Raw genomic sequence first — 27,031 nt, 5'->3', positions numbered from 1 at the left:
AATATATAATACACAAAAGTAGGAATAAAATTGAATGTGATTCAATCACAGAAAGTTTTGATACATGATGCGAAATTATTATTCTTAGAAGATCATGTCCTTATTTCCCGAGCAGCACCCACTATTTGTTTCATAATGTCACACATTTTCTCGTTTGTCATTGACCTACATTTTAAGGGTAAATAAAGAAGAATAAAATAAAGTAGATTGTTACATTTTTTTTCCTCCCCAATTTATTTTGGTAGTCATTAAAAAATGTACAAAAGAAAGCACAGAAAATGGAAATCAAATAAAAACAGCAAGGCAATTGTTAAAGAATGAAAATAAAATGAATAAATACATTCAAATGAAAACACAAGAATTGAGGCAGCACAACAAATAGTAATAAACACCTCTCTCGAGAGGTCTCTGCCCACTTTGCAAAAACATGCATTCACTGAAGACTCTACAGAAGGCCTACAAATGTGACAATAAAGAAACACATAGCAATCTTTTTCTTTTTTTGAACACATTTAGACACAAAATGGACACGTAATGATCTTTGGTGTCTGCAGGCACGATGATGCGTTCTTTCCATCACCATCCAGACTTCCTGGTTTGTGCATCTCGCATTGTTCAAGTCAAAATAACGCTCAGTGTCGGCGTGGTCGCTGCTGGCTCCCTATTGTGGTGGTGGTGGTAGCCATGTAGAGGGGCGGCTGGGGTTGCCGCAGAAAGGGGATGCGCTTCAGGTTATTTGTCTGGACTGCAGGGATCTCCGAATTTGGGCCTGCACGAGAAGGACGTGGCAAGAGTTCTTCAAAAACAATTTTAATGTCATGGTTACTGTAGACCATGTACCTGCTTGCTGGCTGCCATTTGGTACCCTGACTTTGGCAAGAGGCGGGACTCTGAACTGGGGGCGGAGCACGGGAACCTGTGACTGACCGCTGACGTGGAGGTGAGCATCTGACGTGCTGTCCAAGGGGCGGAATTTTGCAGCTGTGTTTGTTTTGGATTGAGGCACCTAGATGTGAGAAAAAGATCATGTTTACGGTCATATGTTTATACTTGTATGTTTTTTGCCGCATTCACTCACTGCTTGCCCAGTGACCTCAAAAGAGCGTGAGCGCCTCTTCTTACGGCGCGCCTCAAAGTCGGAGTCTAGCGGTGTTTGGTTTTTGCCGGTGAGCTTGTGGTGCCGTGTCCAGGTGGCTTGGAGGCCGGGCCCCTCGCCGGTGCTGCTGGACAGGTTGTCGTCGGAGGTGGCGTGCCGGAGCTCCGGGCTGAGCTGTCTGCCACGCCGCACCGGCAGACCCCTGGGGGCCGTGTCGCCGCCAAAGAGGCGGCTCTTCTGCGTGGCGGGCTCCACGGGGGAGGGGGCGGGCGGCAAGCGCAAGGCCTCCACCTCGCGAGCTTTGCAGCGCCGCCGTGCTGCCTTCACCGAAATGTTCTGGACACCTTTGAGGATCCGCTGCCTCTCTTAAAAACAAACAAAAAAAACCAAAAAACGGAAAAGTTTGTTGGGATTGTTTTTGAAACTTCACCTGGCAACAGGTGACTTACCATTTCGTGAAAGCGGGGCGTCGACACCCGCCTCGCTGCTCTCGGGAGATGAATCCAGCTGGCTGCTAACGCTGTGGCTGAGGTGAGAGTAGCTCAGCGAGCTGACTGGCACCGGTGGCTGCAACTGCGCAGACAGATGGCGCCGTTGTGTTCAAACAACAACAACTGAATTGTCACCCATCTGCTCTCACTCACCTCTCTGTTGCCCTTCCCGTTGATGTGTATGGGAGGAGGGGTCATCACCACTGATATTTTCATGTGTCGTGCATGAGCAATGTTTTTGAAAACTCTCTCACTGTCCCTGACACCAGAAAAGAAAAAATGTCAAAATCCCGATAACTTGTTACCATTGTCGACAAGTCCTCACTGTTCTGGCTCAGGCAGAATGGGGGGCAACGTGTGGCGACGAAGTTTGACATGTCTTTCGTCAGGGTGTACGCAATCCTGGTCCGAGTCCACGTCTTGAACGGTGTCACGAGCCTGAGGAGCCAGGCCGATGATCTTGGGTAGGGAGCCCCCCTGGAAATGTGGGGTATCCTTCGAATGATTATTCTTGTGACTCTTGCGTTAGGACCTTTTTTGAAAATATTTTTTGGGGGTTTTTGTATGTACCTTAACGGTGTGACTCGTGGTGATGTTCTCAAGAGCCGCAGCACGGTCCAGTTTCCTCTCATCTCGTTCTCTGGCGTACATATCATAGAGCTCCTGGAGGTGGGGCGGCACTAGCAGACTGTGCTCTAGAGAGACAACACGGGTCAGTCAGTAGACCTTAACTAGTCGAAATAGCGGGAGGTACTAACCGTCAATGAACTGCCGCTGCTGTCGGATGAGCTCGTCGCAAAGGTGCCGGTGCATCTCAAAGCGGCGGACCACAAAATTCTTCTGCCGGATCACATTGTCCTTCAGCAGAGCGTGCGATTGTAATTCGGCATTCTCGATCTCCAGCTCGTGGACCTTGCACAGGAGGCCAAGCACCTCGCGCTGCTCGTCCGAGCTCACCCGCCGGGGTAGCAGTTCTTCCAGTTGCCGGGCCTGGTCGCGGAGCTCCAGGAAGCGCCGCTCCAGTTGCGCCTTTAGACCCCCAAAAAAACCCATCGGCCATTAAATAAATAAATAATTGATTTGAGATTAAAAAAAAAAAGGAGAAAGAGACCTTCTGTTTGTGGAGCTTCTTCTGCTCTGTCATGAGGGCCACCAGGTTCTCTCTGGCTATGGCCACCTCCTCTGTCTCAGTTACATCCGGCGGAGACTCCGGTGAATCGGACTCCTTCTCGCTGTCGTCCTTGCTGACGCTTTCCTTTCGCTTTTCCGCTCGCCACTTCCGTCGTCGCCTGCTGCGTTCATGCTCCCAGCTGAAGACAAGACATCACATGAACATTCTGAATAGTTGAGGAGTTCTCTGCAGTGTTTTATTTTTTTGTTCAAGAAAATCTTACTCTGCAATGGTGAGCAGCTGCTTGGAGGTATCCATCTGGATCTCCGTGTTGCTGGTCTCCAGCTCCATTAGGTTTCTGCGGATATCCATCTGCTGGCGGAAGGCCTCCAGGAGCTGCTCCCTCAGCTGGTCCATTTCTGCCCGACTCTGCTGGCAGGCGTGCGCCTGGACCTCGGCTGTGAGAGGACGATAACCGGAACATTAAATCCAAACTAGTTTTCAGATAAGAGGAGATTGCGCAGCTTCACCTTGCACGTTACGGATGTCGGTCCTCTCGGAGGTGGGCCGGCGGCTCGCTTGGTCGGCCATCTTCTTTTTGAGTCTCTCGATCTCGCAGCGAAGGTCCGAGATGATGTTAGTGTACTGAGCAATGTGGTAGGACACATTGATCAGGTTCTTCTTCACCTGGGGCACACACAACCATAAGATTTCAATGGAATTGTATTTTATTCACAGCAATGCAATCAACACAATAAAGCGGACTTTGACTTTGACTTTGACTTTGAACTTGTTTTTCAAAACAATGAAGGCAATAATACAACAGACCAACAGAGGGCGCTATTGCCAACATTTAAATGTACTATATTTTCCTCTTGTCAGCTCACCCGCGTGCGAATACTTTTGGCACGGTCGGCGTATGTCAGCGTGTTGCGGGACTCCTCAAAAGCTACCGAGGCGGGACTGATGTGGGCAATCATGACGGTTCGGCTGTTGCCCCCCAACGAGTCCTGTCAATCAAAGACATAATCAATCAACAGAAGCCCCCCCCCAAGATCCCTCCACCATTGATCCATCATAATCAATACCTTAAGCAGTCTGGTCAGCTTGCTGTCTCGATAGTTGACGTACTTGTTGCCGTTCTTGTCGCTCAGCGCATTGATGCAGTTGCCCAACGCCAAGAGGGAGCGGTTGATGTGGGCGCCCTCTTTTAACCTCTGACCTCGATTCTGGGTCTGATTGACAGGCAGATGTGAGTCAACTCAGAAAAAAACAAACACACGCACATACAGAATCCACACACCTGCGCTGCTCGCTCAGAGCCGGCCAGGTCGATCATGAAGAGTCGAGCAAAGCGGACCTCCTGCAGAACGTCCCGGCAGCGACTCTGCTGCTTGACAGCCACCTGCAGCACAGCATGAGAGCGCGACGACGTCCGGTTGGCGGCCGTAGGCTCCTGCGTACGCTGCTTATTGCCCTTCATCAGGAGTTCCATAATCTGACACAAACACACACACACACACACTTGTGAAATTGCGCAGATTGTGCAGTGTGGTTATTGAAAAAAACAGGAATGACCTCCTGAGCGTTAATGGTGGACACTTCGGTGATGCCCGCCACCTGAATCTCGCCTTTGGAATCCTCTCTGAGGTCCAGGAAGCCTGAAGATGGGTTGAGCAGGTCTCTTATCATCTCGTTGTAGATCTACAATCATATGTATTTCATATTTTTCATTTTTTTTCAACTTCTATATTGAAATGGTGTGACTATAGATAGATATCATCTGCATTTATGTGACTGTGTGGAGGCGGTAAAAAAAGCTTTCAAGCTCTTTAGTGCCTGGAAACAGCAGCACTCATCTGGAAACATCCGCCAGCTGAGTTTTTTTTTTTTTTTTAACAACCCACTTTGCCGCACGGCAGCTTCAATAACGGGCGCCTAATGACATCCGCGCAATAAAAAGAAACGTCGGATGCCGAGAAGACTCCTCTTGATGGGAGTAATCATCTGTTTGAGGAAAAATGACATCCAGCCTTCTGCTGAAGTAACAAAAATATTGGGACGTGCCACTTTGTCAATTTGTGTTGATTAAAAAATGACATTAATCCCACCTCCAGATAAGACATGGAGACGCTGTACATCATGTCATCGCTGGTTTCCTCGATGGCCCGGAAGAGGTCGTTGAGGGTTCGGACGTAGATGCCGGGCTCCTTGTCGGTACCCAGCATTGTGTATGTTTTCCCGCAACCTGGACAACACCCACCCAAAAAGTTTTAGAATGTACTGGATCAAATAATATTTTACTATCCAAGAGTTTATCCTCTTTCTTGCACAGTAACATTAACCTGTGGGTCCGTAGGCAAACACGGTGGCGTTATAGCCCGAAATGAGGCCCTCGATCAGACCCTTGGTGGTGGCGCGGTACACCTCCTCCTGCACGCGGAGCAAATGTTTCAATGCAGCAAAAACCTTTTGTGAGCATTTTATTTTTTGGACTCACTTGACTGGTCGAGTAATCAAAGGCAACATCAAAGACGTATGTCTTTTCCCTGGAACGGTTGGCCCGCAGGACATCATCGGGGTCCTCCATGGGGTCCATCAGGATGACCATCTAATTTGAGGAGTAAATGGAGAAATAAAAGGAGCCACACATTTTTAAACTTTTTTTTGTGTGGGTTGACTCGCAACAGACAACAAAATGCTTCCTAACAAAATGGCTGAGTTCAGAAATTACATGGGTGGCTAAAACAGGTTTTTCTGAGCCATACATTTTAATCATTGTATAAATAATTATAATAACACAATATATGATACTTATAATAATATATATTAATATCATAACAATTAAAAAATAAATATTTTGGACATATTCTTTTTTTTTTTGTGGAGGTTTACTTGCAATAGACTCCAAAATGTTTTTAAACAAAATGGCTGACTTCAGGCATGGCTCCTATAGACCGTTTTGCTTTACAAGAGGATGTAACGCGGTTGTTTTGGTAACACACACACGCACACACACACCAAGCATGATGATGATGCAATGCTTCCAAATTTAACTCCCAGGCTCCTTGTATAGACGAACGAGGGTGTCGGGGTGATAACACGTCTCCTCCCATCCGCCCTTTATTGAGTTACAGAAGCTGCAGAGGCTCCGCCCACCAAACACCAACTGTTTGATAAGAACCCTTACGTCAACAATCAACAATATTTTGTCACACAGAACAAACCAGTGGCATTTTTTGTCTCGGGTTGAATTCTGCAATTTACAAACTAAACAACAATATCAGAGTTGGAATTGAAAGGGAAAACGACTCCTAGTGGATTCGGTCAACAATTACCCAGATAACGTTCTTTCACGCACACACAAAATCACTGGACGTCATCAAATTTATTGCTCGCATTTGTTTGTCCTCTTTATGACACCGGCCTCCGAGGTCACGGGGTCGTCGGCTTTTTCCAGCGTGTGCCGGCAAGATTAAGACAAGCGCTTTTGTATGTATCTGCATGCGCGCACGGGTATCTATCTGGACGCCACGTCCATTTGTCACCGTGGAGACGGCGTGTTTTCTGCGAAATGTAAAAATGGGAACACGTGGGATTTCAAGATAATTGTGTTGGAACTGCAGCGATAGCCACAAGACCATTATAAGACGATTAGGAGATGCATTATTTTTTGATTTTGAAAGATAATCCGTGCTTATTTGCAAAAACACAAGGGAGAAAGCACGACATTCGTCATCGTCGACCTTTTTCCGAAATGCAACCAAAGCGCTGGAAAGTTATCGCTTATCTGCCAGCTGCCCTCGGTGCGCCCCCGCCAATGCCAGCCTGGATCTTCTTACAGGTGAAGTGTCGTCTGGCCGCTGTTATATAAGAAGTCTGTCTGCCTCGGCACACACTACCCACGACTCAACCCGACGCGCGACTCACAACGAGACCAAGGTGACATTGTAAAAAGTCACCATTTTTCATAAGAGAGCAAGAACTCATCGTGATAATTGCCATGCTCCTCATCCGTCACGATGAGGGTCGAAGCTTGTGTTTGATGAGAGTGCCACTACACTCCTGAGCCCCCTTCAGGGTCCCGCTCGGCTCCCCCCTCGTTCCCCCTCCCACTCTCGCTGGTTGAGGCATATAGAATACTCTGAGTAGAAACAACCGAGCGAGGTTTTCATTCCACTCTGTCACGAGAGGGTGTGCACACTTGTGCAACCACATCATCTCATTCGAAAAAAAAAAAGTCAGAACAAGTGTCCCCCTTTTCTCACCATTAACGGGAAATCTTTCAACTAGGTCACCGAGAGTCAAGTTGTGCCACCTGAGGATTTCTTCTTTTCTAAACGCCTCTGTTAGTAAAGCACACAGCCTTGAGATGTTCTTTTGTTGTCAAAATGAGTGTCCATTATCCACCACGATGAATTTCTCACTTTGAAAAGATAATGACGGAACATCAGCCATAATGGCTGTTCCATCCCAAGCAAATTTTGTTATTTTAAAAAAATATATGATAATACAAGAAATACAATAAAAGATCAAATGAGCAGTATTGGGAGAGGGGGTAAATAAAAAAAGACAAAAATATATAAATGTAATAAATAATAAAAACAAGTAACAAATAAAATTGATGAAAAAAAATGCAAAAATGATGCAAATATAAAATAACACTAATAAATAATAATAGCGTCATCATCTCCCTCTTTCTTGTGATTTAAAAAAAACATGATAATACAAGAAATAGAATAAAAGATCAAAAGAGCAGTATTGGCAGAGGGGGTAAATAAAAAAAATGCCAACATATATAAATGTAATAAATAACAAAAACAAGTAACATAGATAAAATAATTCACAAAAAATGCAAAAATGATGCAAATAAACAATAACAGTAATAAATAATAATAGCATCATCATCTCCCTCTTTCTCCCACGTAAGGAGGCATGCAGAGTGACAGGGAGAAGAACCCCCCCCCCCACAAACAATGGCCCTGTCCTTGTCTGGGCGTCTCCATGGCGACAAGGCCCCGGCCATAAAGCCTCCCCCCCACTTCGTGCCGCTGTCAAAGCCTGAAGACCAGTTTGACAAGCTTTCCAAAACATTACAAACACATATCTCATCAGTTCATCATGTCTTTGGTGAAGCGGCATGTGGTTTGGCATCGCAAACACACAATCATGCACGTTTCAACACTACAAATAAGTTTTGTATGACCTCATTCATAAATCTTGGCGACTACTACATCCCCGCAAGCTCAACTGTTGCTCAGCGAGCGTCAATTTGGTGAGAGCAGCTGGCAAGCAAGCAAGCTTAATTAACCTGAGCCGCAAGACGTTCCAATCAGCTCATCTCGTCGTCGTGCTCTCTGCCAAGACAGCAAGATCTAGTGGCGACCCCCTCCTTCTCTCACCCCACCCTAATCTGTCTGAGCGCTACCTGCACGCCATATGGTCATCGTGGACTTTGTAAACAAACCTGTGGTGTCGGGTTTTATTTAGTACAAAGTCCACTCGTATTCAACCTTGAGCCGTAAACATACCATCGGTAAACTTCCAGCAGAATTGTGTTTTTTTGCATCAGTTCACTACACGTTGTGCTCCTCCTTCTTGTGGGCACACGTTGGCCACTTGGTGGCAGTATAATCCCACCAGAGACGAAGAAGAGTTTCACAACTAAACGTCGCAATTGTATTCATTTCTCAATAGATCTCGAATGTTGTTATTGTGACCCTCAAATCTACATTCATACCAAGCCCACCGTCGTAAAACCTGTCTCAAGGCGGATTCCCCTAATCCACGCCACTTACTATCATAAGTAGCCTCTCCTCGTAGAAGCAAATCTTGCGGTTTTAATGAGGGCGTAAGCAAACATGCACGAGGGAGCTGAGTCAGCACCAACGGGGGGGGGGGGCTCTCTTATCCCCCCATGTCGTTGTTTTTGTTGATAGTACAGATGATGATGTCATGGTGCTTATGTTGTCCGGGGGCCTGGCTCTAATTGAATTACAATCCAGGATGTGGACAAGCAAACAGGCCTGATCCTAGGAGGAGGTGAGATTATCCCTTTTTGGAAGTGCTCTCCAGGCCACAAGATGATGATGATGATGTTATCCAAGACCACACAAAAGCTTCAGGGCTTAAACTGAAGGGGGTGCTGAGAAACAGCTGATATTTGTTTGTATCCCGTATTTTCTGGACTATAAGGCCCACCTAAAAAACCTAAAATTTTCTCAAAAGCCGATAGTGCACCTTATATATGGACCAACTTCCTAAATCTAAATTGGCCCGAAGCATTGTGTCATGAAATCAATCATAAGAGCCCCGCTGAAGACTATGAATCATGAATCAAAAAGACTATGGATCATCATTTTGTGATTATAAAGTCATTTTTTGCGTCTGAAGTTGAAATAAAAAAGATAAAATGGAGAATGATTTGATTTGGATTAAAAATCTGACATGATGCATTAATGGTGGGTCTTATAGTCCAGTGCGCCTTATATAAAGACAACATTTTAAAATGGTCCATTCATCGAAGGTGCGCCTTATAGCCCGAAAAATTCGGTCAATGACACAGGTGCAATGATACGCCCGGTTTAGGAATCTTACCAATCGGCCCCCTTCTAGCAAGTTTTTTTTTTTTTTTTTTGCCAAAAGCCCCTAGGTGGTTTGGAAACGCCCCTGATGATGATGTCACCATGTCAACTGTTGCCATGCCCGGCGCCATTACGCTACTCGCGCCAGTCACGACGCTTATTAGCACCGCCGCCACATCATCTGCAGTCATTACGCTCGCACCCTGAACGAGGGCCACCAGGGGATAGTGTGAAATTCACAACACGGCAGCTTCAGGAGCACCTCGTTCTTGTGTGATGATAATGTAGCAGTTCACGTCGCCTAAGTTCTAGAAAGAGAGAACTCAGGAACTGCATTTTTTTTTTTCATAAGTCGGCCCACAAAAAAAGTCCTAAAAAGCCAAAACCAAAAAGTCACAGGAAGTCGGACATTTAGCTTTAGACTCACATCCTACATGATTTTTCACTTGTCACCAAATGTGACGCCTAGAAAGAGAGAACTGAGGAACTGCATTTTTTTTTTTTTACAAGTCGAGCCACAAAAAAGTCCTAAAAAAACATAACCAAAAGTGTACAGGAAGTTGGCCATTTTGTTTAAAGACTCACATCCTACATGATTTTTCACTTGTCACCAAATGTGACATTTGAGGTCGTGGCTGACATTTTATCCTTGCGCCCTGACGTAAGATGACCTCCACGCCTCCTTCGTCATGCAGAAACCCTCCTGACCTCCACACACACACACACACACACACACACACACACACACACACACTCACACACACGCGCATCGTAGGCGATCAAAACTTAATGCTCTCACCTGTTCATCGAGCCTGTGCGCCACGACGGTCGCAGTCTCTTCCTGCTCGCCATCACTGAGCGGCCGAATCCTCAAGGCCACCTAAACACATAACAACAAATAATCAACAATGGGAAACCCCAAGCGTAGGTTTCTTGGAAGGACAAGAAAAAGAAATGGAAGCAAACACACACAGAATATAGTTTACAAGCTCATACACATATTCAATTATTTCCAATTTCACCAAACAATTGTGCAAATGGGAGCTAGATTGATGTTAGTTAAAATAAGACGGCTATTTATTTATTCACGGTGTGTTTGTAATACGTATGTGGTGTCATTCCACTTGTGGTCAGTAGAAAGTGTGTTGGGACAAGAGAGGCTCAGTTACGGCTAACACAAGCGCTTCAATAATTCACAGCGATGCCACGGCCCGCTGCGTATACCATTAATCATGCTCCAATTGATTTGCGTTGTTCTTTTTAGGTGCGTTTTTAAGTGGCGAGACGACAGGTACATTTGGTATTTATGCAAAGTGCTGCATTTTTTTTTCATTGTTGTATTTTTGTAAGGCTATGTGGGAAAGTATATCAAATCTTGTGCACTGTGCAAAAGTGACAAAATTGTTCAATGAAAACACCTATGATGGATTTGGTTGTATTCTGATTAGCTCAAGATTGAGCACATTTTTGTGATCATGCGTCATATTCATTTCTTAAAATGAACAGAAGGTCCAGATCAGATGTTTCATTTTTAGTTATTTCACCCATATTTTTTTCCATTTGAATTGTCTTGTTTATCATTCATTTGTTATACTGTACATGAACCGTTTGATCAAATTAATAAGTATGCTTAAAAACATCTTACAATAGTTAAGTTGTTAATGAAGTTGTGCACTCACCGTGAGTTGCTGCTCCTTCGACTCTCCGGTGTCCTTCATGCTCACTTCGCGTCACTCACAGCCAAGCTTCGAGTGCATCACTCCGGATTCGTTAGTAGCGCCCGACCACCATGCAACCCCCCCCCCCCTCCTCCTCCTCCTCCACCTGCAGCGCCCCACCCGGACCTCCTTTTGGCTTTTCTTCCTTCGCCCCGAGCGTCCGTCGCGCGCCGGCCCCTCTGCTGCAACCTATGGTCGGTCGTCAGAGACGCGATGAGCGTCTCCGCTGGTTGACCCGGCACCAGGTGTTGAGCTCACCTTAGCCTCCTCTGCCTGCTTTTGCTTGACTGGTGTTGACTACTGACTGTGCGTGCGCATGCACGTGAGAGCGTCTCAGTGAAGGCGCACGTCGCCATTGGAGACAGGGACATTGTAAACAACAGTGACACCTAGTGGCAGACATATTGCATAATTTTGCGGGCTTATTATGCCTTTAATTATTCAGAATTTTGAAAAGACAAACTGACATTTGAGATAAAGTGGGTGTTTTCAGCTCACACAGACACACACACACGCACGTACACACACACACAAACAGTATCTAAAAACATATTTATTTAACACACAAATGGACACAAAATCTTTTTGGCCCCACGCAGAATTAGGCATAGCGCCCGAACACAGTATGACATGCTGAAACAAAACTGCATGAATTGTTATTATTACTCATGTTAATTCTTATTAGCCAACGCTTTCAAGAAGCCGTTTACCTGAACGTGGTGGTTAAAAGCAGCAACACAACAGCTTCTGATGTCATACAAAAGGGCAGTTAGTTGATATGCAAAGAAAAATATACATGAATGGCCCTTCAGTGAGTAGTAAAAACAAATAAAATTATATTTAAAAATGGCACAAGGATAATCATGAAAAAAATAAGTTGTACAAATCATTTACAAGCGTCTACACGTCGTGTCTGGCAGTTTGCACACATGATGAGTGTGGAAAATTAAAAGACATGTCACCACAGTTTGCACACATATTCTAACAACTGAGAAGAAAAAGCATATCCAAATTTTACTTTTGTATGCACCTTGCTTGTTATTAAAAATGTTGGGCTCTTCAGGCTTCCGTTCATGATTGGCCTTTTATTTTTATTTTATTTATTTTTTTGGGACAAAAATGTGCACATTTGCGTCTTTCCTCACGTTTCAACGTCCATGAATTGTGTTCCCACCTTAGTTTTATGCTCACAACACAAAGGTGGCACCTCCCTGAAGAAAAGTCTACAACTTCACATTTGGAAGTCGTTGCCGAAATGCCGACGCTGCTCTTCTGTCATGGACAGATAGGTGGCCCTCATGCTGGGGGAATACTACCAGGACACAAAATGACACTATGAGTGGGTTATACTTGCTATAATATCAACATACAAACTGAACTTTAAAAAAAAGGACATTATTATTAGTCGTAAAAGCTTAAAAAAATAACAGTTTTGTCTTTGTTGAACCTGCTGAAGGTAATACAAATAAACAATTATTTTTAAAAATTTCAATTTGCGCTTCACATTTATGTGTATATTCGTACATTCGTCCACTAGGTGGCGGCATTTGTATTGCAAAGCATGTAGAAAGTCTTAAAACCTTGCTGCTCAACTGAAAAGTGCGCGTCACGATAGAAGCTCAAGCCAAGATCATCATCATAATAATGAATAGACAAGCCACTTAAATATCAGTCAGGAAATTATATTATTCATATAATAACATAATAGCAATAGTGTGATCGTCATGCTTAGTACAGCGACCCCGGGTGGCCATGCAAGGGGGGCGGGAGAAGGAAGGTATTGGGAATGGGATGGAAGAGTAGAATGTAAACAAGACTTACTCGGACTCTACATGGCTGAGAGTATATCTTCAAAAGTAGATTGAAAAAATGAAGAAGAAGAGAAATGACGGACAAACAGCAAAAACCAAAACAAAAAACAGAAGCAAAAGAAGCTGTTAGCCAAAAAGCAACAAGCACAAAGTAGCATAGTTTGGAGAAGCAAAGCAAAATGCATGACGATGAGAGAGCAGATTGCAAAGAAATAGATACAAAAAATGTTTACTTTTTTTCGTGTCTAGATAAGAAAACTGAACCAATGTTGCTATATCTGTTTGAGTGAAAAGTTTAAAAAAAAACATTGCCGTCGTCTCCCAGGAGAGTTTGACGCTAAATGATGTTCACCTTGCCATGAAATTTTAACCACGTTACTTCCCCTCTGCTCCATCTGCAAGTGTCCGCTTGCACGGAAAAGGGGAACCGACTTACCGAGGGTGGCGGCGAGCCTCGTCCAATCAGAGGAACGTTCTCGAAGCGAGGATTCCCACCGAACAGAGCCGTCTGGTTCCTGAGGGGAAAAACACCACGACGGGTCACAGAACATCAACGTCATCAACGGTTTCGACGTGCTCACGTGTAGTCGCCCGTGGGGGTTCCGGACAGCGGGGGGGCGGGGGGCTGCAGGCTGTTCTGGCTGCCCATGCTGCTGCTATAGCTGCAGAAGCTGTGCACAGTGGTGTGGTTCCGGTTCTGCGAGCCCATTCGGTTGCGCCGCGGGTTGAAGGGATCCTCCTCGTCCATGTCGTCGTAGTCCTGCTCGCTGAGGGCGATGGGGTGGATTATTTATTGCTATTTTGATCTCGTTGACCTTTGGACGGCACGCTGACCTATTTGCAATCTGTCTCCACGCTCTGGGGATGGCGCAGAGCATGATGGTGAAGGCACAAGCCGTCAGCACAGAGAAGAGGCACAGGTAGAGCACGCCCTCCACGCCATCATAACACACGCCCACCATGGCGTCTAGGTAGTCCTGCAAACACGCGGACGCATGGTGCCGTTACGCTTGCCGCGCTGCCCTCCCTTCCTTGTTCTTCGCACGGTTGCACCTTGTTGAGCCCCCTGCAGTCCAACAACGCTGTCAGCTGGTGCAGGCTGGCCTCGGACGAGTTGAGAACATGCTGGATGCCCACGAGGTCTCTCTGTGGTGGAAAACATCACCGCTGATGCCAAATGTGCACGCGTTCCTCTGTGTGCGCGTGCGCGTGCGCGTGTGTGTCTGTTACCTCTGCCGTGGGGAAGAGTGGCACGGCAAACTGGAGCAAACCCTGGATCTGGATCTGCATGGTGGTCAGAGATCTCTGGAAAAGTGTCAGAGGCTGCAAACGAGACAGAGTATTTGTTTAAGAATAATAATAATATATGAACTATTACGATGCGTACCTGCTGGTAAGGGTTGGTCAGCGTCTGGTTGCAGTAAATGTAGTAATGAACGATTTCTGCAACAAAATGACGAGTCAGCATTATCGAGTTGAGGTTTTGCAGCCGGTTGTTTCTCGCCGTTATCCTGATTCGTACCTGTGCCGACGACGCCTTCGATTTGACTCATGATGAACTTGTCAGGCGCCACGCAAAAGTCACTCGTGCCCTAAAAATAATGTCAAATGCGCTCAAAACTGAAAGTCTGATTTCTCGACCCAACTTTGAAACTTATATGACCAGCATGCAAAGTGCCAATTAGCACGCCGACTAGATAAGCACGCTCCCGTGACGACGTGGCCGGCTGCGCCAAACGTGCACGCTTCAACTGACGAGACCTTTTCTCATCTCTTCTGCCTCGTTTCCCTGGTTACGCGTGGATCCCGCATTTGCCCGCAGGCACCAGTTAATAGTAGCGGTCAAACTATTTACATTTAAAAAAAAAATAATTAAACTTTAAACAGATGGCATGCCGGGCAAACTCACCACGGCGGCGGCCAATTCGGCTCCGAGCGAGGCCCAGCTGAGTATCAACGTCAGCACCCCGGACAGCATCATCCTGATGGGACATTCAAACACAAAAATGAGAAAATGACACATCTACAAGATCAAGCTCAGATTTGGCACTTGGCCACAAAAAGCAAATGAAGTGTCATTTCCTGTGGCGGTGAAAGAGTGATGTCACTAACCAGTTGTTATAATAGAAATAAAAATGAAATAAAAATGCAGCTGTTCTCTGCACCCTCAAGGACAAACGATGATCTCATTGAAACAGGAAGCCCGAGTCCATCGGAGGATAACTCCAGGTCAATGTAGTGCTCATGACACTGTTGGGGAGGAATTGATTGGGTGATGCTAGCTGAAGAGTGCTTTCTTTGAATTCATCCCTTGACGAAGGGGCTTGTAGATAAATGTGGGTTGAAGTGGGGCGGCACTGGTTTGTGTTGTGGTTAGTAGGCCGTGCGTAGCTGAGCGATTGAGGGCGACGGGGGGATGCGTGGCTGGATGGACGGACGGACGGACGGACCTTCCGGTGGATTTCACGCCCCGGTGAACTCTCTGCACTGCGCATCGGTGACTCGGCTACGCACGCTGCTAACTAGAGTCTAAATGAAGGGTGTATGCTAGCTGCCGCTTTCTACGGCAAACAGTGATGGAGATTACAAACTACAAAATTGATATCAGCGGTTTCTAGAAGTACCCAATACCGTAAAATGAGGCCGATATCAACCCGATACTGGTACTCGCCCATCCGTGTTCTAGGCTAGCGTTGGACTCACGTGGTGAGCAGCCAGCGAGACTGCTTGGCGAGTCCCAGACAAGCTAGCAGGCAGATGATGAGGTCAAGGATGAGGAGCAGCAGGTAGGCCAGCCACCTGTAGTACTCAACGCTGGATGTCAGTTTGGCCACGGATGCCAGGTCCATGTCGGCCTGGGTCCAATCCGGCAGGCCCACCAGCTGCTTGATGACGTTGTCGGCCATCTGCTGCATGAACTGCAGCGTCTGCACGTAGTCGCCGCGCGTGGCGAAGATCTCGTCCAGCCGGGCCAGGTGCTGTTGTAGCCCGCTCTTCATGTTGCTCATGGTGGTGCTCACCTGCAGCTCACAACGCCAAATAAACCCCCGAAACAACACGATAAGATGGATGGTCCACGCCTGGAGCCACATGCCGCTTCACCGGACATCATTATCCGGCCACACGTAGCAGTGGTGAGATTGATACGACGTTTATCGGCGTGTGCCGGCGGCTAATGACCCTTTCAAGGAGGACGGCAAAATGACCAAATTTACTCGACCCGAGCGCTTTCCGGACTTTCATTATTACGCCCGACTTTGCTCGGAGGGAGCGCTTGTTTACGAGGAAACGGCGAGGCGCTATAATTAAAAAGGCTACTTAACGCTCCCCTTCAGCTGCGGGTGCTTAGCGCCTAACGGAAAGGCCGTATTGTTGTGTGAGGGATTACTTGCTATTTTCAGCGTGTAATTACAAAATCAATATATGTATGTAAATATAAATGAACACAATGCACAGCGCTCACTTTTTTAAGAGACATGCTACAGGGCAAACATACACAAACCACACTGGACTGCGAAACCATGTGAATTGACGGCGGGCTGATGTTTTGAATTCCGCTGTCGCTCTCTCGTGGTGACCGTCTGAAGCACATGCTTAAAGGATTAAATATGAATATACGTATTTGTTGATATACATTTTTTTATTTGCATTTATATTTATATTGGCCCGCTCCATAATAAAGCCCTGCCTCCGCCGCCCCGAAAAGAAACGTAGCTCACAAATCAGCCATAGTTGCCGGTCCAATTGCAAACAGTGCAAGAAATTACAAAGGTGTCTGACAAACAGGGACGGCAACAATCCTATTCTCGCAGATGCATCCGAGTTTCCCAGTGGATTTCATCCGAACGTTAAAGCGATAATTGCGGCGGCAGCGTGTTAGGTCCGGGCGCAAAGCAATTTAGGGTGAGTGATTTTTATCTCTAGAAGCCGTAAACAAACAAGGAAGATAAAGAAAGCCGAAACGTCAAGTCAATCGATGAAACTGGGCAGATTTTTTTCTAAATTTCCAGGGATGCTGTACCCCCCCCCCCCCTTCACACATCATCAGCATATCTTCCAGACTGTGGCCAATCAAGGTCTTGTCTCCTTCATAGCAGGTCTACAAAGAAGTCCGGCCTCCGTCCCCCTCTTGTTTCCTAGGGGGAACCGCGGCACACTGGGCTCTTTGTCTCGCTCGAGAAGAACTTCTTAACAGTCTATGGACCTCGTGCGTGCGTGCGTGCGTGCGTGCGATGCTGTCCCTTCAGGGAAGCACTGAGCATGGGATTCCCAAATAAAGAACGTCACATCCAATTATGCGCCGGGTGAAGTTCACACAAGCTGGGTTGTTTTGTGCTTTTGCTCCATTGACAAAAAAAGGAAAAGGGGGGGCGGGGTCGGTAGGTTCTAAGTTCTAAGAATTTCAAGTTCTCATACGGAGAAAAGTGGCTACCGCTAACACTTGAGCGCTACGCTGCACCTACCAAGTTATCCACGCCGCCCAGTGTGTTGTTGGCGTTGTACAGCGAGTAAGTCAGCTGGTAGATGCCGTCGTTGGTTTCGCTGTTGCCATAGAAACCCACACCCACGGCCACGCTGCGAGAGAAACACAATCAGTCCTATCTGGTTTTATTTCTGTTATGTCATTTTTTGGGATTGACAAGCACACTGGCTTTTATTTGTACTATATTTGTATATATGTAAAAATACGTTTGCAGATGTAACATCAATAAATCACAATAGAGTCGCAAATGAAAGACATAAAGAATTGCTTCATTGAATACTCCCCTTTGTTCGTCTGCTTTGATGCACATCCTAAAAATGCTCAGGCTTAACTCCAGGCAAAAGTTATGATTCAAGATTTTTTCTTAATCCACCACTTTTTGCCTCGTGTGTGCTTTCCTAGCCTGAGTCTAAGCCAAAGAGAAAGAACATCACAGACAGTGCGCAATTGTCGCGGCGAGGGATGACATTGCAGAGAAAGAATTTCGGGAAAAACTCAACGGCAGCAGCGGCGGCGGTACAGGCTAACACGAATCGACTCGGGAGACTTTAGGAAATATTTCACTTTTGACCCAAACTGCCAGTCCAACTGACCAGTAGCGTAACTGCTACTGCGCTGTTTCGAGACTGTCCTGGTTTTATTGACAACTTGGACTCAAAATAAGGAGCCTCTTTATAACTCCCCAAAACATTGGTGTCAAACGCAAGGCCCGGGGGCAAGATACGGCCCGCTGTGTCATTCTATGTGGCCCGTGAAGACAAATTGTGGATCGACTTCATGTGTCAATACTGGAATTACAAATTGCTTTTAAAAATAGAGATATTGGGAGCATTTACTTTTTATTATCATTCTTTTTTTTTTTTTATCTGAAGAAAACTATGATAAATTGCAGCCCTGCGACAAAAATGAGTTTGACACTCCTGCGCCAAAACAACTCAGCAACTCCCAGCAGTAAATTGATACATAATTTACTGCCGCTTCTTTTACATGCTGCATCTTTAAAGGTCACAGAGAAAAGTAGAAGGGCGGCATTAGACGACAAAATCGGGGGAAAAAAAACCCCAAACATCTGAGAACGCAAAGCACGAACGAAACGTGTACAACATGACCGTCACATGGTTTCGAGCGAGGCCTCTGCCGCACAACTTTCAATTAGCTACTTTGGACAAAAGAGAGAGAGCGAGAAAGAACGAGGGAGGGGTATGGTGAAGCTGCTCGTCTTTTGTGTGAAAACAAAACACAATTTGATTCTCTGATGTGAGCTCACAGCTGCCATTGTTAATTCCGGAGGTGTACCTAATGAAGCGTCCAGTATGTTTAAACACAATTTTAATCAGACCGAGGAGACGCGGGCTGTCTATCGCAATGACCCCGAGGGGCCAGAGAAATGCCGTGCGTCGTTGCGCATTCAAAGTGTTTGCACGGTAAATCGAGGAGGAACTCAACTAACAAGAGGAAAGTATACCAAGTGACGAGGCCAGCGGCGACGGCCGACCAGGTGACGCAGCACGACGTCGGCTTCTTGGTATCCTCGTCGCCGCCGTCGTCATCCTTGCGGCGGCAGCACAGGCAGCTCAGGTAGACGGCCAAACACAGCAGGTTGACGCCCAGCGCCGTCGCCGCCGCGCAGCCCAGAAACAGCAGAGACTGAACCAGACCAAAAACAAAACCCGGTTCATCATTCAAATCAAAATACAGAGTTACATTCAAGTCTTTTAATTAGGTCATCAAGGTTGGGTTTATGTTTTTTTGGTGACTTTGTTGGAAGAATACAGCGGCAGTAAAAATCCATCGTGTGAGTTACAGTAATGATCAGTGAGGAAGACAGCCAGCCGTGATCATCTCCACATCTGAGGGGGCTCCCAGAAACAAGGCCAAGTGCTTACTGGGGGGGGGCTCTCATCTTCCCTGCCAGCATCTTCGCCTCCAGCTGGTGAGAAGGGGCTGGCTGCTCTTCCGCAGCTCCGCTCTTCCTACAAATCCCCCCCTCGACATCCTCCTCTTCCTCTTCGTCCCACCTTCTGTGAAAGACGGGACGAAAATAGATCGTCCAATGCGAGCAGATGGGTTGAGCGCCTCCCCCCAAACCCCGCCCTTCTTCCATTTCCTTTCTCGTGCGTCTAACATCTTTTGCTTGCCGAGCCATATGTTCCCATGGTGAGTGTCATGCATCCTGTATAAGAGTAGAGCGGGATTAAAAACCCCAAATAGCGAGAATCCGCTGGATTACGGCGGCCAGAAAGAGAGAAAGAAAAGACAAGGCCGGTCCATTTGAGAGCAGAAGATGGAAGTGCGGAAGCTCGTTTCTGCTCCATCTCTCTCATTTCACGGCTATGATGTCGACCCCGTCGACTTTCAACATAAATCAGTCTTGCGAATGAGAGGGAATTAAACGCCCTTTGTGTTATATTGTGGGTCTAATTGACCCATAAAAACCTTTTGTGCAGAATATATAAATATCCATCCATTTTCTATACCGCTTGTCCCCACGGGGGTTGCAGGCGTGCTGGAGCCTATCATAGCAGTCATCGGGCAGTAGGCGGGAGACACCCTGAACTGGTTTCCAGCCAATCGCAGAGCACCTTTCGCACTCACACCTAGGGACAATTTGGAATGCTCAATCGGCCTACCGAGCATGTTTTGGGGATGTGGGAAGAAACCGGAGTGCCTAGAGAAAACCCACGCGGGCAAACTCCACACAAGGAGGGCTGGAGGTGGAATCGAACCCGCACCTTCCTAACTACGAGGCAGAGAGTATATAAATATATATATATTAAAATGCATTTACAATTTGCATAACAATACAGCGGGTCACATCGACCCGTTAAACAAACATGACAGCACGCAGAGGCCACCTCAATGGAAATGATCAAATCTCAATTTTATTCCGAGTTTAAAATGAGTCTCTTGCCTTGACATCTGGACTTTGGCCTGTCTAACTACCGCTTCTCTTTGCCCAACGCAAACATGCAACGGGTCACATAGACCCACAGAACAAACACCAGGGCAGCCCGACGAGAATGTCAAATGGTAAAGAAAGCATTTAGTGTGGAAGGAGAACTTTGGGTTACACACTGAGTGCATCACCATGGTAACGCGCAGCTCGCCGAGTGAAAAGGGGAACCAGAAATGTCTATTTAAACGGAGCGGCATGTGACGAGCCCGCTTCGATGGCCATCTCGTGATTCCCCGCAGCCGAGGCGATGCGGAGAAAGAAGGGAATGCGACGGGATGGAAGGGATGGAGCTCTCTTTGGAGCTGATCTCAGCTGTCAAAAGAATAGTTGACGTTCTTTTTGTTGTTGTTCGGGAGAAGAAAAAAAACGATTTTCGCAGGACAATTCCCAAGTCGTTGATGTTAGCAACGGTTCTTTTCTCCGGCTTGTAATGGCTTGTAAATTATGGAGCAGGAAAGGATGTGCTAGCAGAGTGCAGAGACGTACACGGCCCAACCGCCATCCTGCGTGCAGCACTTACTTCGCAAGCATTCCGACCTTCCGTTAACTTTCACAACATCGTACATTTAATAAACTAGCTCTTAACTCGACTGAAATCAACACTTCCCACATAAGAAGCGATGATCATCAATACATAAGCACGCCATCTGCTACGCCGCTTAAGTCGCCTGCAAGTGGAATAACACCAGTGCTAAATCTGTGACGAGAAGAGCAGCGAGTGCGGACAGTGACATTCCCTCTCTATGACAGGAGCTAAACGGGTGGCGAGCGGGTCGTAGAACAAGCGAGGCAGTGGAGTTCCCCTCTCCTATTTTTTTTTTTTTTGTCAAGGGAAAGTCCAGAAATCCATTTTCACGTAATTATAAAATTGGTCAGTTTGCTGTCCTAAAAATGTCATGCGATATTGGGTACTTGCGGAGACTCCCGATACTAGCCACCGATACTATAGCAGAAAAAAAAACTGCCTTCCTCTGCAGTGTGGCAGTTTGACACCAGTGAAGTGCTAGATGGTAATATCTGCTCACAGTTTTTGTAAGTGCACTATGACATCATCACTACAGGTCACAAGAGATGTAAAGCTCCCACTACAAGTGAGTGACAAATGTACTCTAACTGCCATCATTACAAGGAGAACTGTCCCTGCCCTTCCTCCAATCATCAGTCGCAGCTCTCGTCATCCTCTGCGATGCTCCGCTCGATGCCTCGGGGGAGGAGGGACGCTACGAGGGTCTTTTTTTTCCGGCACAGTGCGCTCGGCCGGGATGTCGTTAAGTCCCAGTGAAGCAAGCGTGCTCGAGTAGGGGGGAGAAGGAAGTCAAAAGGAAGGGAACGTTAGCTTCGATGCGCCCCTCACAATTCGTTAAGCGTAATTTAACAATTCAGATTTTGTTTTTTTTCCAAGGAGATGCTTTCTAGGAACGTTGACAAATCTCCCGCGACCCACACATTGTGACCTGGGGGGAGGGGGTGGGGGTGGGGGGGTCTTCAACAAAAGAAACAACCCAGCCCCCATCAATGGAGTGGACCTTTTTGTTGGTTTTGCCTCGGGAGGTCGAAGGGCTGTGTGTTTTGCTCCTCGTAGCCACCACAGACAAAGATGGTGAGGTTTGTGGTTGGCCGTTTACAATTTAAATTTTAAATGTTATTCCTAGTTCCTATTCCTAGAGGGTCTTCCAACTGGAATCACAAGGCATCAACATTTTAAAAAGTGTATTCAATTGTGACTTCAAAGTGTTGCTTGTCAAAACAAATCAAAATGACATCAGAGCCCATAACATTTGAAACTCGGCTGAAAATCCAACTGGCGTGACCTCTGACGATATATAGTAGTGGGATCATGCCTTGCTCGTTAGCTGTGATGCTAAGCTGCATTAATATATAAATTAAAAAAAATAACATTGTTGGGAACTTGACTAAATGGGAAGTCAAGTGAGTTCCAACCTGTCCACCTAACACATGACGTCTTCTTTTTGGCCGACCAGCAACTTTAGCACCAATGAGGAGACATCCCTGCAGTCATGTGACCCTCTGCTATGTTTTCCCTTCTTAAATTGAATTGAGTGCTCTCATTAAGTCAAACAAAAAACAATAACGTCACATGGCGCACTGCCTTGCCTATTATACAATACAATGTGCATTATACCAGTCGAGACACAATATTAGGGACACCAGCGTGTATTAACTTTTATTGGGATAAGGTTTCAAATTAGTTTCGTGAGTTTTTGCTCATGTTTATACCCTCAAAATATGATTCTTTACAGAGAATAGCGATCCTATTTCATACCAGTAGTTTACATTCAGACATTGAACATGTTAAATGGATGGCAAGTTGGAAATCGCATCATTAAATTTTGAACTCGGGAAAAAATAGAAACAGCGGTACTATGTGCGTAAGTGTACCTAATGTGGGTGTGGATATTCTACTGGTACCCCGGCACTGACCTGCTGGTAGTTCTCATCATCGGGCTTGAAGCTATTGTCCACGGGCTGCAACCTCAGGTTGACGTGCGGGAAATTGTGCAGCCAGTAAGTCCACCACGGCGCGATGTAATCCACGCGTGCTGAAGACATCCCTGAGAGATGCAATATAATAAACCAGCAGCCCAAAAAGTTCAAAGCGCCTCGTCAGTCTTGTCTCGGGTGAGACAAAGGCGGGGATGTAAACATGCTTCGTGCGTGGTGGTGAAGACAGGCACTTCTCCTCCACGCGAGTCCAAAACACACAGGAGAATGTTCTGGTCCGGCCGAATCCCACACTTGTTCGGAAAGAACGAGCAGCGACGAGCTTTCGGATCTCGTGTTTGGATCCACGATGCGCGTCCACCAACCAGCAGGAGCGCGCATCGTAACCACGGTTTGAGGCGTAACACGTGACGCGCGCTAGGGGAGTTTCACGGACTACAGACGAGGTGCTTCCTTTGGGCAAATTGAAAGAAATGTTACCTTGCTGCCATCTAGCGGCCAACTGCAAAAATGACAGGTCAATTGTCACCGTTCGAAAAAGCAGTTTGGTTTGATTCTTCGGTGCTCTCCGGCGGACAAGACAGTCAATTTAAAATCATTGTTTGCAAGTTAATCAACTTTCTGAACTAGTATTTTTATATTTAGCAGCACAGAAGTGGAAATACAAATATATTCTCTTGCAGGCCAATTAATTTTTTCTGTATCCAGGATTGTTGCTGACTGCAAATCACCTCAGTGTGAAACTAATAATTATATTTTATTACACAAACACAAAATAACATCTGCACAGACAGAATAAACAAAACCAGACAAATAACTTGAGTTTTCCAATTTGTATTACAATTTCAGTACATAACAAATTTACTTCAGCTCCTTGACAGCCAGACCTGCAAAGAAAAAAAAAAAAAAAAAAGGTGAGCTCAAACAAAGTGATAGAACAAAGTCATTTTGTGTTCATGAACACTAACCGGGAGGAAGTGACTGCTTGAGCTTCTCGGCCTTCTCCTTGTCAGTGATGACCAGCGTGTACAGATATCTGCTGCAGCGCACCTTGAATTTGACATTGTCTTTGTTCTTCTTGATCTTTACGGCTGTGGGCACACACAAAAACGTTTATAATCTCAAATAGGCTTTAAAGAAGCTGCACCTGTAATTGTGGGTTCTAAACATACACTTAGCATCCTTCCTCCTGGCTGTGAGCAGGAAATCTTTGATTTCTTCAATCTTGCGAGGCTGCAAATAAAAAAAAAACATTGAATCGAGGGGACATCTGCGATATTATATTTCCCACAGAACATAACGTAAAGTCATAGATGTCAGTGGACCGGTGGAACCGAGCTTTCTGTGGCAGTCCGAAAGTCAGCACTTGGTCCATCATTACTCTGGCAAGTGTGTAAATGCATCACGGGCACAGCAGCCTGAGATGTTTGGACGCCTTGCGCCTGATTAGATTGATGGCAGTTATTTGGAAAAAAAATTCTAGAAACACAACTATCACTAATGTAATAAAACGTGAGAGATAATAGGAAAGTAACAATGGGTGTTTTGCAGGTTATGACAAACAAGCCTGTGCTGTCGCGTTAGCATGACGTCATATAACACAAGCCGCCATGCCTAAGCTTGAGCGTTAGCTTCGGTTTATTGCCGCTGGACAAAGTACTGAAAGTCTCGCCTAAAACCAAAATTCCATTCCGGTTCATGCACCACACTCTGAGCTAATAATAGTTAAAAATGCGATTTGGCGTTCCTTACCATGGCGCCGTGTCAGCGGACTGCACGCTGGGGGAAGAACAGAAAGGACACGGAGTCAAGACAATCGGCAACAACATAGCACAAACACGATTTATGGAAGAAATGGATGGGTCAAAATGTGGCTGAGGAAAGGTGTTTTTATACGATATAAACGTGGGCATGTCGTGTGTTTTGGTATAAAGGGATGGATGAAGATTGTCAATGAATGTTTGTGTTAGAATGTCGCGCTCACCCGTGTTAGCAAAGAGAAGATGAAAAAGGGGCGGTACTTCCGGTATGGCGAACTTTTAATAGTGCAGTAAGGCGAGCGCAGAGGGTCAAAAATTCTTTATACAAAGTTGTTATCCTTTTTCACTTATAATAGCTGCTATTAATATTATTGTACCAATTTTATTGAATTGAAAAATATGCAATTTACATGACCACAACGCAAATATTGGGATTTGTGCATAGATATTAGCATAAACCCCATTTAGTCTCCATTCAACCTCCCATCTATCCAAGACTTGTACCTGTCCAGGACCAGGAAACGCACAAGCAACATCTCTACAGACCCTTCTCACCCAAATTACAGTCTGTTTGAACTACTCCCCTCCGGACGGTGTCATAGAGCTCTGTACGCCAAAACCAGCAGACACAGAAACAGCTTCTTCCCCCAGGCTGTTGCTCTGATGAACTCACACCACTCTTAAGAGTCTCAGAGTCATTGCTGTGCAATAACATCCTGCTCTCCACACCTTTTTGGATTGTCTACACTGTTTGCACTATGTGTCTTCTCTACATCCATTGCAGCCTGGTCATCCTGGAAGTGGGACCCTCCCATTTGTGGTCTCTTCTCAAGGTTTCTCACTTCCCCTAGTCGGAGATTTGTGTTTTTCCTTGCACTCTTGGGAGTTTAGGATCAGGGGATGGCTGAGAATATTGTCATTTGTCATTTTCACATGTCCTGAGTGTTGTTCGTCACGTAAATGTTGAACAGAGACTAATGTAATGAAGTCAAATTCCTTGTTTGGGACGCTCAAACATGGCGAATAAATTCTTCTTGAATCTTGAATTGCCATTGCTTGAGTAATCCCTGCTTGTCTGTGTATTCCCGAGGATTCCCACTTTCTGACTTTAAAGTCAGAATTATTCTCAGAATTTTGACTTTAAAGTAAGAGTTCCCACTTAAAAGTCAGAATTCTGAGAATAAAGTCAGAATTGCCACTTTATATTTAGAATTCTGGGAATAAAGTAAGAATTCTGACTAAAGTCAGAAAGTGGGAATCCTCACTTCAAAGTCAGAATTCAAACTTTTTTCTCAGAATTCTGACTTTTAAGTGAGAATTCTCACTTTAAAGTTAGAATTCCTTAAGTCAAATTCTGAGAAAAAAGTCAGAATCCTGTCACCCCCCTTTTTCCTTCTTCACTGGCCCTAATCCTCTTCCGTAGAAAAGCATACTAAATTTTTTTATAATTTTTGGGGAAAAATGTAAATGTCAATTACAGTGGAGCCTTGGTTTTCGAACGTCCCGGTTCTCGAACAACAATCGGTATTCGAACAAAGAATTCGATTTGTTTTGCTTCGGACGTCGGACGAAATTCGGTTGTCGAGCCGAGAGGACCCGCATGCCAACTGACTCCGTTCGTTATGACATTCTCGCTTTTGCATCAACTCTAATCATGCCTTCAAAGGAAGCAAGTGGGAGCAGTAAAGCCATCCTAAAACACAAAGACGCTCGCTCCTATAGCAATGCGACAGTGAGCGCCCAGCGCGCTGCGGGCGGTTGCGCGATCGGACCAAATGAAGCTGCCTGCGCACTGAGGTCCATTTACATTTTGGAAAGTCCATTAGGACTTTCCAAATATTTTCTCAATTTTAGCCATCGGACAAAATTAAGCTCCCTGAGCACTGAGGTCCACTTAAATTTTGGAAAGTACATCAGGACTTTAAAAATATTTTCTAAATTTAATAATAATAATGCGACCGGCGCGGTGCAGTTGCGTGGTCGGCGACGCGCTATGGTTGCGCGTTCGGCGGTGCGCTGCAGTTGCGCGATCGGACAAAAATGCGCAAATGAAAAAATGCTTAAAATAGGCTTTTTTTGGTTTGTTTTTATTTGCAACGGATTACATTTTTTTCCCATTATTTGTAATGATTCGATTGTGGTCGAAAACCGAGGCTCCACTGTATCTCAAAGTAAGGGGTGGAGCCTACGACACCAAAACAATAACAAACACAACGTTAATCCCGCTTCTGATTTACACGTCTCGTGATACTCAAGTTAATCAGTTATGGTAGCGTAGCAGCTGGCGTTAAACAATGGCAAAACAATTGTATATGTGCCCCTTTATTTTTTTTTTGCAAAGCAACGTACAGAAAATTCGAGTACAGCTACTGCCGTTGGTCACTGACAAGATTCCGGGGTTCTGTCATAGGTTTGTAAATTGCGGTAATTCTGGTCACCGGAAACACATTAAGGTTGTCCTGGACGTCACTATGCTGCGTGCCAAGCTTGAAATCCCACTGTGAGGCCACATTGAGACTGAAGATGGTAACCTTTTTCAAGTTTTCTATTTTGTATCA

General features: G+C 45.7%; 3 protein-coding genes across 5 annotated transcripts; all 3 read right to left on the bottom strand.

Moving 5' to 3' along the window:
- Positions 1-236: 236 nt before the first annotated feature.
- On the bottom strand, positions 237-11,075 carry kif19 (kinesin family member 19). 2 transcript variants are annotated; one of them, XM_085904076.1, is made up of 20 exons: positions 10,962-11,075; positions 10,082-10,162; positions 5,199-5,309; positions 5,044-5,131; positions 4,810-4,946; positions 4,277-4,402; positions 4,002-4,196; positions 3,787-3,933; positions 3,586-3,708; positions 3,229-3,385; positions 2,982-3,156; positions 2,699-2,897; positions 2,346-2,616; positions 2,158-2,282; positions 1,913-2,064; positions 1,741-1,846; positions 1,546-1,669; positions 1,079-1,461; positions 841-1,006; positions 237-796 (listed from the first exon to the last, which is right to left on the bottom strand). In XM_085904076.1, exons 1-20 carry the CDS (start codon positions 10,998-11,000, stop codon positions 633-635), a joined length of 3,069 nt encoding a protein of 1,022 aa, XP_085760202.1. In that variant the 5' UTR covers positions 11,001-11,075; the 3' UTR covers positions 237-632. The 2 variants fall into 2 exon arrangements, with proteins under 2 accessions (XP_085760202.1, XP_085760203.1); XM_085904077.1 differs by having other exon boundaries at positions 237-769.
- A 463-nt stretch (positions 11,076-11,538) lies between these two features.
- On the bottom strand, positions 11,539-23,106 carry ttyh2 (tweety family member 2). Of its 2 annotated transcripts, none has more exons than XM_085904596.1 (13): positions 22,693-23,106; positions 18,760-18,941; positions 17,275-17,386; positions 15,515-15,837; positions 14,721-14,793; positions 14,334-14,403; positions 14,199-14,254; positions 14,042-14,134; positions 13,865-13,957; positions 13,646-13,788; positions 13,393-13,578; positions 13,248-13,326; positions 11,539-12,312 (listed from the first exon to the last, which is right to left on the bottom strand). In XM_085904596.1, the coding sequence occupies exons 1-13, from the start codon at positions 22,819-22,821 to the stop codon at positions 12,232-12,234; spliced, it is 1,620 nt and encodes a 539-aa protein (XP_085760722.1). In that variant the 5' UTR covers positions 22,822-23,106; the 3' UTR covers positions 11,539-12,231. The 2 variants fall into 2 exon arrangements, with proteins under 2 accessions (XP_085760722.1, XP_085760723.1); XM_085904597.1 differs by having other exon boundaries at positions 15,515-15,831; positions 22,693-23,104.
- Positions 23,107-23,531: 425 nt separating this feature from the next.
- On the bottom strand, positions 23,532-24,762 carry rpl38 (ribosomal protein L38). Its single transcript, XM_085903904.1, has 5 exons — positions 24,698-24,762; positions 24,466-24,492; positions 23,886-23,946; positions 23,682-23,804; positions 23,532-23,600 (listed from the first exon to the last, which is right to left on the bottom strand). Exons 2-5 carry the CDS (start codon positions 24,466-24,468, stop codon positions 23,575-23,577), a joined length of 213 nt encoding a protein of 70 aa, XP_085760030.1. The 5' UTR covers positions 24,469-24,492; positions 24,698-24,762; the 3' UTR covers positions 23,532-23,574.
- Between the last annotated feature and the right edge of the window lie 2,269 nt (positions 24,763-27,031).

The sequence above is a fragment of the Syngnathus leptorhynchus genome, chromosome 22, assembly GCF_054491065.1.
Source record: "Syngnathus leptorhynchus isolate UIUO chromosome 22, UIUO_Slep, whole genome shotgun sequence".
NCBI classification, from domain to species: Eukaryota; Metazoa; Chordata; class Actinopteri; order Syngnathiformes; family Syngnathidae; genus Syngnathus; species Syngnathus leptorhynchus.
The sequence above is the reverse complement of the archived record's forward strand: the minus strand, read 5'-3'. Positions and strand labels throughout refer to the sequence as shown.

What these genes read in the sequence shown, in the direction of transcription:
- kif19 (XM_085904076.1), bottom strand. Translation starts at nt 11,000, where the DNA reads ATGAAGGACACCGGAGAGTCGAAGGAGCAGCAACTCACG. An exon ending in CCACCATTAACGCTCAGGAG is followed by an intron (nt 4,197 to 4,276) that starts GTCATTCCTGTT and finishes TGTTTGTGTCAG; the next exon opens with ATTATGGAACTCCTGATGAA. An exon ending in CCACGAGTCACACCGTTAAG is followed by an intron (nt 2,065 to 2,157) that starts GTACATACAAAA and finishes CCACATTTCCAG; the next exon opens with GGGGGCTCCCTACCCAAGAT.
- ttyh2 (XM_085904596.1), bottom strand. Translation starts at nt 22,821, where the DNA reads ATGTCTTCAGCACGCGTGGATTACATCGCGCCGTGGTGGACTTACTGG. An exon ending in CCGAATTGGCCGCCGCCGTG is followed by an intron (nt 14,404 to 14,720) that starts GTGAGTTTGCCC and finishes CATTATTTTTAG; the next exon opens with GGCACGAGTGACTTTTGCGT. An exon ending in CACTCTTCCCCACGGCAGAG is followed by an intron (nt 13,958 to 14,041) that starts GTAACAGACACA and finishes TTTCCACCACAG; the next exon opens with AGAGACCTCGTGGGCATCCA.
- rpl38 (XM_085903904.1), bottom strand. An exon ending in CAGGAGGAAGGATGCTAAGT is followed by an intron (nt 23,805 to 23,885) that starts GTATGTTTAGAA and finishes GTGTGCCCACAG; the next exon opens with CCGTAAAGATCAAGAAGAAC. An exon ending in CAAGCAGTCACTTCCTCCCG is followed by an intron (nt 23,601 to 23,681) that starts GTTAGTGTTCAT and finishes TTTTCTTTGCAG; the next exon opens with GTCTGGCTGTCAAGGAGCTG.